The sequence below is a fragment of the Aspergillus thermomutatus genome, assembly GCF_002237265.1.
Source record: "Aspergillus thermomutatus strain HMR AF 39 chromosome Unknown NODE_438, whole genome shotgun sequence".
In the NCBI taxonomy this organism is placed as follows: domain Eukaryota; kingdom Fungi; phylum Ascomycota; class Eurotiomycetes; order Eurotiales; family Aspergillaceae; genus Aspergillus; species Aspergillus thermomutatus.
In genome coordinates this window covers 1-14,737 of record NW_020798488.1, presented here as the reverse complement: position 1 = coordinate 14,737, position 14,737 = coordinate 1, and the positions used below count along the sequence as shown (strand labels likewise).

The following is a 14,737-nucleotide window of genomic DNA, read 5'->3' as shown; positions in this document are numbered from 1 at the left end:
GGGTGGAGGAGGGGCTGCTCCCGAGTCAGTATGCATCATTCACATTCACATTCACTCTTATCCTGTGGACATACCACTTGTTGCAGCGGGTGACGGTGGAGGTGATCAGGGGCCGGGAGATGGAGTAGGTCACGCCGTTGGAGACGGTGATGGAGGGGACCTGCGCGTATTAGCATTATTTCTTTTTGTTAAGTTGATCGACGGGACGTACAGCACTGGAGGAAACGTCGGGGACGGCGGTGGAAGCGGCCTCGGGGCAGTAGGTGGTGTACTCGGTGACCATGACGGTGCTGTATTCCTCATCGGCAGCGGCGTCGGTAGCGATGGCGCCCACGGCAAGGGTGGCCAGAACAGCAGCGAAGAAACGCATTTTGTTGATTTTATTGAGTTGAAGCGGTAAGATTGATGGATAAAGAGCGATTGGATGAAATCCAAGTGATAAAAAGAATGTACTCGGTATAACACCGGGGTGGATAGAGAGCGAGCGAGCGAGTGAGTGAGTGTAGCGGTGGAAGGAGAAGAGAGAGAGAGAGAAGAAAAGGGACAGGGAAGAGGGACGGGCCCTGAAGTATTAATTAAATTAACATGATAATAACATAGTCGCAGGACTAGGACAAGGATCTAGTCAGACTCAGGAGATTAAACCTCTAAAATTACTCGAATAAGGAGTGCAGGAGGTGAAGCTACTCGCAGTCTAGTACAGAGAGAGTTAACGCTGTGGACTGCCCTAGTGTTAGTCAACGGCACTAGTTTCTTGTCTTGTGCGTGGATTTAGCATTTCTAGGAAGAATTGCTAAAGATTATACAGAGAAAAACAGTATATACACGCACTTTGAGAGATGCAGTAGGATCTCCAGGTTTTCGGCCCTGGAATTAAACAGAACTCATCAAATGGTCACTCCGGCCTGGGTCCAGCACTCAATCGTATTCGTGCCTGAGTTGGCCTGTCTTTCTTAGACAGATTGAAAGGAGTCGAGACTCTTGAGCCTTGGCTCTCGAGAGATTTCTGTGACTCGTACTCCGTAGATGATCATGGTTCCTGATCCAAACTCTGTGCGATTCCTGATCCCGCCCTGAGAATCATTTCCCAGAAGAGTTGTCTACTCCTTTCTTTCGCCATCGGTCGGATCTTAGAATCAGAGTTTTTGTCATTTCCAATAAGTGTGGATTGTCCATTGTAGTAACTCTCCTACAGTCTGGACTCTGCTCATGATTCATTCAGGCTATTGAAGTTAAGGCACTTGATCCTTACAGAGCAAGGTAGTAGGAGTTACGTAGTACAGGCAAGGTGCTCTCTTCCTGCCTCATATTTTCGTGTTGCATGTTACAGAGTTTCACTAGACTCAAGTCTCACCCTCGCACAAGACTCATGTAAATGTCGATTTCATCCATACTAGGCAGTAAGTGAGATACCCTCTAGGATCTTACAGGTGGCAGGAGACAAGTCTGATGATCAGGTAGACACGCACGTCGAACCTTGTGAGATGGAAGATGGATGGATTTATTCACTTCTATCACGATATTCTTGTACATGTAGGCCTCGATAAACAACATCATAACTGCCAAACTCATCCCACGACTTTGCACACAGATCCAATCAGATGGTTCGTTGCCCCTTATGGATGGTGAGTGGGCGCGGAACATGTCAGCATCGCCCGGGAAAAGCCAGCCAGAAGCCGTCCCTTCCACGAGAACTGAAAAAGCCGTAAACGCCATCTCTTCATCTTGGATTTAGTTGTGTGATGAAGAGAAAAAGAGGGGGAAAAGATGCGAGAACGCAGGCGGAGACGGTTAAAATCCAGTGCAAGCGAGTCCTCGGAATGGAACATCATCTTCCGCTCTATCAGCCAATCGGGGTGCTCCGTCCCAGAAAGGATTAGCGGCTGACAGCTTTCCGCGGGCAACGGAGTCGCCCGTATCAAGAACCACCGTTGTCCGATGGATCAAGAGATAACCATCGGTTGTGCCAGTGTTATATCAACCGTTTTCCCTTCATTTTCTTTTTCTCTTCAATATTCCCTGTCTACGAGTCAAACGACGATAGGCTGAATCTCTGCCTCAACAATGTCTCTGAGTCGTTGCGGACGACAGGCCTCGCGCCTCATCCCGCGGGCTGGTAGCTCTCCCAGAGCTACCACTGCTATCACCACCGCCCGCCGTCCGGGCTTCCAGCTTCAGACTCCAACTGCCGCATGCAGGAATCTGCAATGGCGGAGTGTATCCTCGTCCAGCCGCGATGGCCAGCAACATGTACGCTCTCTCTGACCGCGTCGTTCCTAGGACAATGTGCTGATGTCATATTCGTGCAGTTGCTCTCCGCATCCCTCGAGGAGGAAGACCCTACTGTCTACAACATTCTGCAAAAGGTGCATTGACCTCGCCAGGCATCAGTTGGATATATTCGCTCATACTGGTTCAGGAGAAAAAGCGCCAAAAGCATTTCATCAACCTCATCCCCTCCGAGAACTTCACGTCACAAGCCGTTCTCGATGCGCTGGGAAGTGTGATGCAAAGTCAGTCCGCTGCTGTCGATTCCACAAGGCTGAAACTAACTGCGTCTAGACAAATATTCTGAAGGATACCCCGGTGCGCGATACTACGGAGGAAACGAGTTCATCGACGAGTCCGAGAGACTGTGCCAGCAGCGTGCCCTCGAGACCTTTAGACTCAACCCCGAGGAATGGGGTGTCAACGTACAGCGTAAGTTTTCTAGCAAACCACCTAGGCACAACGCACTAACTTCTACAGCTCTCTCTGGATCTCCGGCTAACCTCTATGCCATCTCCGCCGTCCTCAACACACACGACCGTCTGATGGGCCTGGATCTGCCCCATGGTGGCCACCTGTCGCACGGTTACCAGACCCCAACCAAGAAGATTTCTTTCATCTCCAAATACTTCGAGACCCTGCCTTACCGCCTGGACGAATCCACCGGCCTCATTGACTACGACGGGGCGGAGAAGTTGGCTCTCCTCTACCGACCCAAGCTCATCATCGCCGGCACTTCGGCCTACAGTCGGCTTATCGATTACCCCCGCATGCGCCAGATCGCGGACGCCGCTGGCGCATACCTTCTGAGCGATATGGCCCACATCTCAGGCTTAGTTGCCGCCGGTGTGCTGCCCTCGCCATTCCCTCACTCTGACATTGTTACAACCACAACCCACAAGTCCCTGCGCGGTCCTCGTGGTGCCATGATCTTCTACCGCAAGGGCGTTCGCCGGACGGACAAGAAGGGCAACAAGGAGATGTACGATCTTGAGAACCTCATCAATGCGTCCGTCTTCCCTGGTCACCAGGGTGGTCCTCACAACCACACCATCACTGCTCTGTCCGTTGCCTTGAAGCAGGCTCAATCGCCTGAATTCAAGGCCTACCAGGAGACCGTTTTGGCCAATGCCCAGGCGCTCTCGGAAAGACTGGGTGGCCCAATCAACAATGGCGGTCTCGGCTATAACGTCGTGTCGGGCGGCACGGACAACCACCTGATCCTTGTCGACCTGAAGAATCGCGGAGTCGACGGTGCCCGCGTTGAGCGTGTCCTCGAGCTCTGTGGCGTTGCCAGCAACAAGAACACCGTCCCTGGAGACAAGTCGGCCCTGAAGCCCGGCGGCCTGCGTCTGGGAACTCCTGCCATGACCACTCGTGGCTTCCAGCCTGAGGACTTCCGTCGCGTCGCCGACATTGTTGACCGTGCCGTGATCATCACCCAGAAACTGGATAAGGCTGCCAAGGAGAGTGCTGCGGCCAAGGGAGTCAAGAACCCCAACACAGTCAAGGCCTTCCTGGACTACGTTGGTGAGGGCGAGGAGATCTCCGAGATTGTGCTGCTGAGAAAGGAAGTGGAAGACTGGGTGGGCACCTTCAGCCTTCCTTGGGATGATTAAAAGTATACCTCGCTGCGATTTAATGAGACGATGCGTTTGAGGCTTCCTTTTGGCGGGTTAGCTGTTTCATCATGATCAAGATATCTGCTTTATGATGCATGTATGTATATACAATTTCAACACAAACTCAGTCCGTGACCAGAATAGTTCCGTTCCTTTTGTCATATCTAATGTTACTGTACTAGTGGTGTGATTATCATGATTATCCACAGAGTAAGGTGACTGCGCCCTGTCAACCACATTTCTGTCATCCCCGCATCCGATAGGTCAGCAAAACTTCTCCGCATTAAGTTGGAGAATGCGGGATAAGGCTGTTTATTTATCTCAACCGCCGAGTCACTGTCCGATTGTGATCCTCCCGCGTTTCCACATACCAAGCGTCCAACTTCTCAGACATAGACAACGTTAGCATTGTCAACACTGACCCTAGTTTCTTCAACCAACGGCCATAACAATCTACAGGGGCAGCCATGCAAATCAACCAGGTAGGCGTACTCCACCCCTTTCCAAAGGAACACACACTCATATCTCTTCAGCTCTACACATATCCTATCAAATCCCTCCGCGGTGTATCCCTATCGAAAGCAACCCTCACCCGAACAGGGTTCCAATATGACCGCCGCTTCATGCTTCTCAAGGTCATTCCCGGCGAGGATGGCGCACACACCCTCAAGAACATGCACGTCCCTGATTTTCCCGAAATGGCGCTCTTTACGACGGAAATCGTCTACCCAAATGAAGAGAAAGGCGTACCAGGCCGGATCATTGTGACGTATCATCCTCCGCAGGACAGTTATCACGATGACAAAGCGAGGAAAATGCTAGAGATACCCTTGCAACCAGATATACGAGGCCTACGAGAATTAAGCATCGAAATGCACCAGAGCCCAACGACGGGGTACGACATGGGCAATCCGTACAACGAGTGGTTCAGCGAGCGGTTCGGGTACGGCGTTGTACTAGCTTACCTGGGCCCGCATTCACGGCGGGTCCTGGGAAGTTTCGCGCCGGGGAAGAGTCCCGCTCACGCGCTTGAAACCAAGACCAAGCCGGTGGTTTCGACCAGGTCGCTGGTTGGGCTGGCGGTGTTGACGCTCGTGCTGAATGGTGTTCGTGTTTCAGTGCCGGTGCAGTCGACAAGGGAGGCGCTGCTGAGGCTTTGGCCCGGTGTTGCTGCGACGGTTGTCGCGGGGTTGCTGTCCTACGTATTATTGCGGTGTTCGTCGACGGACAAAGAGGAGGAGTCGATTACGTTCGCCGATACGGCGCCCTACCTGCTTACGTCCGAGACGTCGCTGGACGAACTCTCTGCGCGCTTCGCGGGGGACGAGCGCATGGACATGACCAAGTTTCGGCCGAATATTGTTGTTTCGGGCGCGCCGACGGCCTTTGAGGAGGACTTTTGGGCTGAGTTGAGGGTGGGACAAAGGGGCAGTGCGGCGAGGTTGCTGCTCACGGCGAATTGCGTACGGTGTCAGAGTATCAATGTTGACTATGCGACTGGGAAAATGGGGACGGGTGAGGCGGGGAGTGCTCTGAAGAAGTTGATGAAGGATCGTAGGGTGGACAAGGGGGCTAAGTTTAGTCCTGTCTTTGGGCGATATGTCTTCTTGGACCCCGGATCGGACAAGGTGATGGTTCGAGTGGGAGACAAGGTGGATGTCTTGCGGACGATGAAAGAGAGGACGGTTTACGGTCAGTCCAGTCTCTTCAAGTTGATTCTACATTCAAATACTGACAGGGTTTAGACTGGCCGGGTTTAACGAATTGAACAAAGCTGCCTTGAGGGATTTTCCGTTCAATTGTCTGATTGATGGACATAGAGAATTGACAACCTTTCAACTATCATTCAAACATCATCTTGGGAATAATCCTCAAGATCTGCAACTTGCCTTAGTTTCGCGACAAAGCTCGCTGTCTGATGAAGATTCCTGCTACTTTGCTCGTGGAAGATTTCAGGGGGAAGGCGTGCCTTGCGAGCCAGAAGCCGCTCCTTGAGGTGAATTTGCTCTCTTTGTTTCTAACCTTGACCGAGGGCTCCTCGGGTTCTTTCACCAACTTCGTTCCTTTCACGGCTAGACGTTGATGATCTTCTTTGAGTGCCTCTTTGTGGTTGGTGCTCAAGTCTCTGCCTCCCAGCCCCCACCTCCAGACCGGTTGTCTCCCGTTGGTCTCCATGAACATAAAAGGGCTTCGACCCCTCGAGGTTTGTTCCTCGCCCAGGGGTGGTCTTAGAAAACTAAGGCACCCCTGGGTTTGGATTAGACGTGTGGCACTAGAGGCAGCCCTAGGTTTTGCAGCACCGTGTGCTTCATGTCTGTTCGGATTCGCAAGGTGAATTGACTGAGTGACTTCCTGACAAGGTATGGTTCTTTGCTAGAAGATCCATCTTCGGCCGGTGAGTTTCTTCGCAAACGCACCTCTACCCTTGTCCGCCGGCTGCCACCAGTCTTCGATATCACTCATACATATCAGGAGCAGCTGGGCCTGATCGATAAATCTCTGACATGACTGGATGTTATGCATCTGGCCACAGAGCTTGTCCAACCCGTCATACAGCGCCTCGAATCTTCTGTGCAAGTGCTCCAATCGATTCAAATCCCCACCCAACGCGGTGCATCCACTCCCGGTGCTGCTCTCCCCGTCCTCCTGCGACGGCCAGCGCGCATAGTAAACTTGCCACAGATCATGCTTCACACGCCTGGCATAATCCCGATAACCAACACGCACTGTACGGTCCAGCCGTGTGTGCGAGGCGTTCTTCTGGTTCTCGCTCTGCGCTTGCTCCTTGCGCTTTCGCTTCTGCTGCCAGCCGGAGATGTACTTCTGAGGAAGCGACCATCTCGACCTCTCCTGCTTCAGAGCAGGGATGACGTCGATTTCCTCCGACGCATTGAGCTTGCATTTCCAGAGCTCGTTGAGCACGGATGGCGAGGCATACGATCGGATGGCCGTGGTTTCTTGTCCGAAGGTGCTAAGGATCTTTGCGAAGAAGTTCGCGGCTTCGTACAGTGTATCGACGAGCCGACTCGAGGCGGGCCGGAAGGGAATGCAGGATTGCACCGGGGTCACAACGGGTGTTGGGGACCTGTAAACGAGATGGAAGCCGCTCGCTTGGAATTCCGGGTCTGGTTCTCGATGGGGGTACAGCGACTCGTGGCTTTGATTTTGCGGGGTGTTGGGAATGAGACAGCGCGGGTGCGATTGCATGTTGACGGTGTATGCGAGATATCTAGAGATACAGATTGAGAATGAGAATGAGAATGATATAGCTTGCCATCGATGTCTAGCCCTTTTCAAGCATTTATATATTTACCCTGAGTTGATGCCATCCAATGACGCCAAGACCAGATACACCTCATCGTCTCAGCCTCATGCGAGACCTTCCGTAGAAACAACCTCCAACAAAGCACCGCTTCTTTCATCCCGTCTCGCCTACAATCTCATTCTCTTTCAGCAAGATGACACAGGAATTCCCCCCTGCATCCCTCCGCCCTCTGATCAAAGAGGTGGCCGATCTGCTCAAATCCCGCAAGGAAACCATCTCCGTGGCCGAAACAGTATGCATGCCCTCCTCTTTCACCATGTCTCAAGTACAAGACAACCCAACACATCTCTGATACAATCGCATTATCTCATCCAGGCCGCCGGAGGCATCATCTCCGCATGTCTGCTTTCCAGCGCGGGAGCATCGGCCATCTACAAGGGCGGATTAACGGTACTCCATCCCCCTCTCTCTTCTCACTAGAATACTAGAACCAGCTGATGACCTCCAGCTCTACACCCTGGAATCCCGCATCGCCTTCGCAGGCTGGACCCAGGCCCATATCGACAACTACCAGGGTCCCACGCCGGATATCGTCGCAGGGCTCGCGGAGCATGTCCGCCAGACCCTGCGCTCGACGTATACCGTTGCCGAGAGCGGGACTGCGGGGCCTACGGGGGGCGCGACGCGGAATCGGACCCCGTGAGTTCTCCCTTCGCTTTCGCCTTCGCCTGCGCAATATCACTTGAGGGTTAAATGCGTACTGCAATGCTAATGGTGTATGGGGTAGAGGATACGTTGCGTTGGCGGTGTCCACGCCGCAGGGGACGGTTACGCGCGAAGTGGAAACGGGGTGCGGGACTGACCGCGAGCGGAACATGGTTGCGTTTGCGGAGGAGGCGTTGAAGTTGGTGAGGGATGTGGTGTTGGGGAAGGCGAGTCTGTAGTCTTGATACTTAGGTTCTAATTCTATACGAGAAATAGGAGTTTGAGGTTGTATGGAGTATTCCGTCGTGTCTACGGGCATATTACTGCGGGGTAGTACGTAGATTGCTACACGTAGTGGCAGTTGTTGAGATAGAACAACCGTTTGATATTAACTAACATGGATTTGTTTTGTACTCTGTGTGTTCAAGAGCTACATGCTATGATTATCACCTCTCTCGAGGCAAATGAGATAGACTCCTCTATTACGTATGGAGCACAGCCCCAATGACGCAGTGCACCGCCACACCTGATACCATTCACACACAAAATGTGAATAATCCATGACACATTATGGAAAATTAGAAGATGGAATAAAAGACCAAATTAGAGGAGATAAATCACTGTGACTGGCTGGGACTCAGTCAGCTGGCTCTGTTGGGCTCCTCCATGTTTCTTCAGTAGCTGAGATTGGGAAATGGGAATCCATCATCATCATCATCATCATCATATTTCCTCTCTTCATCCTTTCCACTTGTGCCGGTCTTCCGGAGATTTCATCTTCCTTTCACTTGATAGATAAATTAGGAATATTGCTGCCTTGTTGAACGACATCTGCATCGAATCTCTTCCATCCGCCGATTCTCAGGCACCTTGCCGTTCCATTCGTTGCCTCCCACTCGACCGATCAGGCGCCCGCCGTATCCCACCTGCGCCTGTCATCCCCACCCTTCAAATTCTATTTTTATTTTATTCTTGCGTCCGATAACCGTCCAAGGATCACAAATTTGACATTGGAGTGATTGTCGCTCAGGAGATACGAGTTGCGTCGGCGTCGAACGGCGCCATGGAGACTATGACGTTACGTCGCAAAGACACGACCAAGGGCCCTCCGTTGAGGGTTCTGTCGTTAGGTATGGAGCACACCTCTAAAGAGATGTCGTTCGAAACTGACCGAAGCAGACGGAGGAGGAGTTCGAGGATACTCGATGCTCATCATTCTCCAGGAACTCATGTACCGCATTTACGTCGAGTGTGAAGGCAAACCACCGCGCCGAGACCAGATCCCCAAACCCTGCGACCACTTCGACCTTATCGCCGGCACCGGCACAGGCGGCCTCATCGCCCTCATGCTGGGTCGGCTGCGTCTCGACCTTGAAACCTGCAAGGAAGTCTACGTGCGCATGACCCGTCGCGTCTTCGAAACCGACAAGACCATCGCCGGCATCCCCTACCGCTCGACCCTGTTCAAGGCGTCCAAACTGGAGGAGGCGATCCGGGAATGTGTGCGGGAACATACGGTCTTCGAGGCCGAGGGGAACGATCTGCCCAATGCCAGCTCGTGCAGCTCCATCGCCAGCGTGCCCTACAGTCCAGGGGCGATTCCGCAGCGCTCCGTGAGTAGAGGCAGTTTCAGCACGTCCGGCGCTTCGCATCCCTCGACGCCGATCAGTCAGCGGCATTCCGCGATCATCAACGGGCTACGGTGGGGCAACCCGGATGCTCTGCTCTACGATAATCGGGAGAATCGGACAAAGACGTAAGTCTGCATGGAAATACTGTCCGAGAATCGTACTGACTGATACAGGGCCGTCACGGCGTTATACAAAGGCACCCCGCGCAACGGATCCGCGGTGCTGCTGCGATCGTACGACTCGCGTAAAGAGCCTCCTCCCGAATTCAACTGCACCATCTGGCAAGCCGGCCGCGCCACCTCGGCGACCGGTCTGGCTTTTAAGCCAATTCAAATCGGACAGCATCTCTTCATCGATGAGGGTGCAGGTACATATAATCCGGCGCCGCAGATCCTGGATGAAGCGGCTGTCAACGAGTGGCCCGGGCGGGAAGTCGGGGTGTTTGTCAGCGTGGGCACCGGCAAGCGTCCGGCGGGAACGAACAATCGTCAGCATGAGTGGTGGGAAGACTTCTTTGGGGATGCTCTCGGCACTTTTGCCGAGGCGCGACGACGCCTGATCGCCAAGATCGAGGGTTGCGAGGATATCCACCAGGAGATGCTTCGCAGTCACCTGGCCAAGCGGGGAGTGAACAAGGACAACTACTACCGGCTGAATGTCGAGGTTGGCGTGGGTGAGTTTGGCATGAACGAGTGGAACCGACTGGCCGACATCAGCACCAATACCCGACGCTACCTGTCCAAGCCCGAAGTGAAGAAGAGCATCATGGACGCCGGGGTCAAGTTCGCCAAGATCGAGCGCATGCACCGGCGACTGGCGGCGCATGCGGCCGCTGGACATGATATGTCCATCGAGCCGACCGAAGATACGGCATTCTCGCCTCACAGCTACACTTCGCCAGCTCCTATATTCTCCGTCCCGCCACCTTCCAATCCCATGGCGGTGGAATTGCCCGCTGAGCTGCCTGGCGACTTTGCACCGATTATGACACATCAACCTCCGTCGAGCGGCCTGCGGGTACCGTCTCCTCCGGCTGACGACACGCTGCCACTGCATCCGACACCGCAGGATGGCGTCTATCCTTCATCGGGACGGGTTTCCAGCGGTAGCTTCAGCTATTCCCACAGCGACGTGAGTCGGCCCGGCTCGCAGCACCAAATGTCGTCACCTCGGCTGAGCATGGATCAGGTGCATGAGGGTAGCATGCCACCTCCGGTGCCACCAAAGACCCCGATGCCGTATCCTGATAATGCGAACGAGGCGCTGATGCCGATGCCCTTGGTGGTGCATCATGGCCGGAATGGGTCTACTGGGAAAGTCCGGCCGCCTTATCCCGTCGACGAGCCTCCTCCAGTGGTAAACAAGCAGCGGAAACCCAGTTATCATGTGCGATGATTGACGATTTCCTCTTTCATGTATAGGATAGGATGACTTTGGCTGAGGGTCAGGCGTTACGCATACCATTCCTTTCGTTCTGTGTTTATTTTGGGGGATCATCGCATGGACCCATGGTTTATGATGCATTTACTACTGATGGATACCCTGAGAGAATACAATCAATTAATGGATTAAACCTTAAACTTGCATCTTTTGTCGTCTGTAATGATGGAGATGGATAAGGTACATAGCCGATGGTGGATGTGTAGTGGCTATTTTTATCACAGTGAGACCCTGGAACTGCAGAGACAACCAACCCATGGATATCAGATCCAATCCAATGGATCATTATTCTTAGATGATGCATTGGACGATTCTAATCAACCGTACCGGACTTCCAGAGGGCAGAGGGAGAATCAGCCGTGGGTCGAGATGCGACTGTAACTCACTGGCCCAGCCTCTTTTGTTTGGTTGTTCGAGTCTCGCCCACTCATCACGTTCATTTCATTTCCATCAAGACTTGGAGAAGTGAACCCCTTTTCATCGTGATTCATTGTTGTCTGTTCTTTTCTCGTTTCATTCTTTGATCTGTTTTCTTTCATAGTACTACTATTGTCATTCTTCCTTGCATCTGTCATCTGTCTTCCTCGTGGCCTTCATCCTTATCGGCCCTCCCGACATTCCTGAAACCACGCGGCCCTCAGCCACCAATCGATCCTCCACTTTTGCCAGTCTAATTTGCCGCTTGGGGCTGTTCATCGACGGTCGAAGCGCCTGATATCTGCTGGGTTTCGCTGGTCTCGTGCTGAGATCCGACGGGTTCATTTTCAGCGGTTAGATTCAGCATATTGCGTTGATTTATGGCCTAACGTCCAGACTCGACGACAGCATATATACACCGACCGTTCTTCTTGGCTGGCGTACCCGTTATCGATACGAACAACACTGCTGGCAGTGCTATGCCCTGAACGAATCCATGGATATTTCCCACTCGCTCGTGGCGCATGCCACGACCCTCGCCGTCCGGTCCGGCAGTTCGAGTTCCACCAGCGAGCGTCCCGCCGCATACAAGGCCGTCGGCATCTCGCTGGCCGTCTCCTCGGGTCTCTTCATCGGGACATCGTTCGTGCTGAAGAAGACGGGTCTCCTCAAGGCGAATGTCAAGTACAATGAAGAAGCGGGCGAGGGGTACGGATACCTCAAGAACGCCTGGTGGTGGTCGGGGATGATTCTCATGATTGTCGGGGAGATATGCAATTTCGTCGCGTATGCGTTTGTCGATGCGATCCTGGTGACGCCGCTGGGGGCGCTCTCGGTCGTGCTCACCACCATTCTCTCGGCGATTTTTCTCAAAGAGCGGCTCAGTTTCGTGGGCAAGGTCGGCTGTTTCTCGTGTATTATCGGATCGGTTGTGATTGCTCTGAACGCCCCCGAACAGTCGTCCGTCAGCGATATCCAGGAGATGAAACATTATGTCATTGCGCCGGGGTTCCTGTCGTATGCGGGTGTCGTCATCGTGGGCTGCGCCATCGTCGCTCTCTGGCTGGGCCCGCGGTACGGCAAGAAGACCATGTTCATCTACATCAGTATCTGCAGTCTGATCGGTGGGTTGAGCGTGGTGGCCACGCAGGGTCTCGGGGCGGCCATTCTGGCTCAGATCAATGGGAAATCGCAGTTCAAGGAGTGGTTTCTCTACGTGTTGCTCGTGTTTGTCGTCGCCACTTTACTGACGGAGATTATCTATCTCAATGTATGTTCTTTTTTGTATCAGTTCAAGTGACTATGCTGACCTGACCCTTCGCAGAAAGCGCTGAACCTCTTCAATGCCGCCCTAGTCACCCCCACCTACTACGTCTTCTTTACGAGCTCGACGATCGTCTCCTCCGCTGTTTTGTTCCAGGGCTTCAAAGGCACCGGCATGCAGATCGCCACCGTCATCCTTGGATTCTTTCAGATCTGCGCTGGCGTCGTTCTGTTGCAACTGTCCAAGTCCGCCAAAGATGTTCCCGACGCGGCGGTCTTCAAAGGCGACCTGGATCAGATTCGAGAGGTGGCCGCGCAGGAAGAACCGGAGACGGAACCCAAGGCAGACTCGATTCGTGGTGCTGCGGCGATTATCCGACGCATATCAACCGCACGCCGTCATATGGAGGAGGAGGAAGCGCGGCGGTATATTCGAGACAGGCAGGAGGATTACCTCAAACCTCCGGCTGAGAACGAGATCATCGAGTGGGACGGTCTGCGGCGACGCAAGACTGTTCTGGGACAGGGACCGACCATGGCGCGGCCTCGCACGCCTGGCACGGTCAAAGGCCCTCATCCTCCGTTGGGTATGTCGCGATTTCCCGACGAGGACGATCCGGACCGCAGGCCGAGTACCCGCCAGAGCGACCGTTCTTTTCTGGATGATCTGCGATCGCGAGCCTCGAGTATCATGCATCCGGGGCAATGGCACCAGGTCTATAATCCCCAGGACGGTCACGCGGATCCGGTCCATCTGACCGTTTCTCCCGTACACGGGAACACGAACTTGGACATGAGCTATCAAGGAGCGGAGATGCGCGAAGTTTCCGGACAGACTGACCATTCGCGGTCCGTTGCGTGGGCGGACGAGACACCGGACCGCGAAGCCTCGTCGCCCCACACGGCCAAACGGCAGTTTTCTTTCAACACAGTCTTCAACCGGATCAGGCCGAAGAGTGAGAGTGAGCCACCCAAGCCGCCGCCTCACTCGCCTCGTAGTATTCTGCGTCGGAGCCACCTGGTCCCCGGTGCCGAAAGGCAAGCCGTGAAGGGAGCCACCGAGGAGGAACGACTGGGTCTGGTGAAAGGGGATTCGCGCGTCGCCGGCGACGAGGAATGGGATATGCACGAGAAGCTGGAACGGGTCGACTCGTCGAGCGACTCGAGCTCGGACGTCCCTGAGCCGTATGGGTCGTCGATGGTCTATGGCGGTCACGGCACTTATGACTATGGCTACGCTGCTCAGACCTCCCCGACCGAGATGCAAAGCGGCTGGCAATTACCGTCTACCCGGTCCATGACCGCGGACCCAGGCGACAGCACGCAATCCTCGTCCCGACCCCGAGCGAATCCGCTGCCACCGGTGCCAGACGAGGCGCCCTTCATCGCCGGTGAGGACTCGCATATGCGGGTTGAGCTCCGGTCGCCCACGAGTCCCGGGGACGGACGTGGCTGGCGACGCCCTCGGGGGGCATTCATCTAGTGTTTTGTATATGTGACTTGCTGCATGATGATGTATGATATGATAATGACCATGACTGATGAATAGACATGACACCTGCACTCGTCTTCTTGTCCATCATAAATCTGCTTGCCTGTCAAAGTAAGAGGCCGTCCCCATTCGTTCGCCTAAATGACTGGGCTGTCGGCGTATGGTGTGGATCGGAAGTATCCGTTCTCGATTCGAATGTCGGGGTTATAGGAGATGGAGGCCAGCGGTTAGAATGTACGTTCCACGTAGTAGACAAGACCCAATGCTATGGCTCATTGTACCTAAAGGAAATAACATGCATGCTCGTTTCGTTGAAATCAACCAGAACGCCGGGGTATAATGCACCAGCACCAGCACCAGCACCAGCACCCAAAAACCAAGGATCACCCCCGTCGCAACATCCCCAAAACACTCCTCTGCCCACCGGGAGCCATCTCCATCGCAAACCGCGCCTCCGAAAGTCTCTTCTCCGCCTTGATACTCTCCAACGCCCTAATCCTCATTAGCCAGCTGCACCCGCACCCGCACCTGTACACAAAACAGAAAGAGAAAGAGAAAGAGAAAGAGAAAGGGGAAATACCACTCAACACCAACAACCCTCACACCCTTCCACCCCCCCCTGACAATCTCCCTC

At 53.9% G+C, this 14,737-nt stretch overlaps 5 protein-coding genes across 5 annotated transcripts; 3 read left to right on the top strand and 2 right to left on the bottom strand.

Annotated features, from left to right (window-relative positions):
- Positions 1-25: 25 nt before the first annotated feature.
- On the bottom strand, positions 26-370 carry CDV56_102302 (putative GPI anchored protein; the record flags this gene model as incomplete). The annotated part of the gene is made up of 2 exons (XM_026755921.1): positions 26-160; positions 212-370. The coding sequence occupies 2 exons, from the start codon at positions 368-370 to the stop codon at positions 26-28; spliced, it is 294 nt and encodes a 97-aa protein (XP_026609702.1).
- Positions 371-2,064: 1,694 nt separating this feature from the next.
- On the top strand, positions 2,065-3,887 carry CBS2 (serine hydroxymethyltransferase; the record flags this gene model as incomplete). The annotated part of the gene is made up of 5 exons (XM_026755433.1): positions 2,065-2,250; positions 2,310-2,366; positions 2,420-2,513; positions 2,563-2,700; positions 2,749-3,887. 5 exons carry the CDS (start codon positions 2,065-2,067, stop codon positions 3,885-3,887), a joined length of 1,614 nt encoding a protein of 537 aa, XP_026609701.1.
- A 470-nt stretch (positions 3,888-4,357) lies between these two features.
- Positions 4,358-5,635, top strand: CDV56_101578 (MOSC domain protein; the record flags this gene model as incomplete). Its single annotated transcript, XM_026755197.1, has 2 exons — positions 4,358-4,372; positions 4,424-5,635. 2 exons carry the CDS (start codon positions 4,358-4,360, stop codon positions 5,633-5,635), a joined length of 1,227 nt encoding a protein of 408 aa, XP_026609700.1.
- Positions 5,636-6,263: 628 nt separating this feature from the next.
- On the bottom strand, positions 6,264-7,097 carry CDV56_101369 (uncharacterized protein; the record flags this gene model as incomplete). The annotated part of the gene is made up of 1 exon (XM_026754988.1): positions 6,264-7,097. One exon carries the CDS (start codon positions 7,095-7,097, stop codon positions 6,264-6,266), a length of 834 nt encoding a protein of 277 aa, XP_026609699.1.
- A 251-nt stretch (positions 7,098-7,348) lies between these two features.
- On the top strand, positions 7,349-14,094 carry CDV56_100207 (uncharacterized protein; the record flags this gene model as incomplete). The annotated part of the gene is made up of 9 exons (XM_026753826.1): positions 7,349-7,447; positions 7,531-7,605; positions 7,664-7,854; positions 7,943-8,063; positions 8,855-8,990; positions 9,040-9,616; positions 9,665-10,847; positions 11,707-12,618; positions 12,673-14,094. The coding sequence occupies 9 exons, from the start codon at positions 7,349-7,351 to the stop codon at positions 14,092-14,094; spliced, it is 4,716 nt and encodes a 1,571-aa protein (XP_026609698.1).
- Positions 14,095-14,737: the final 643 nt, after the last annotated feature.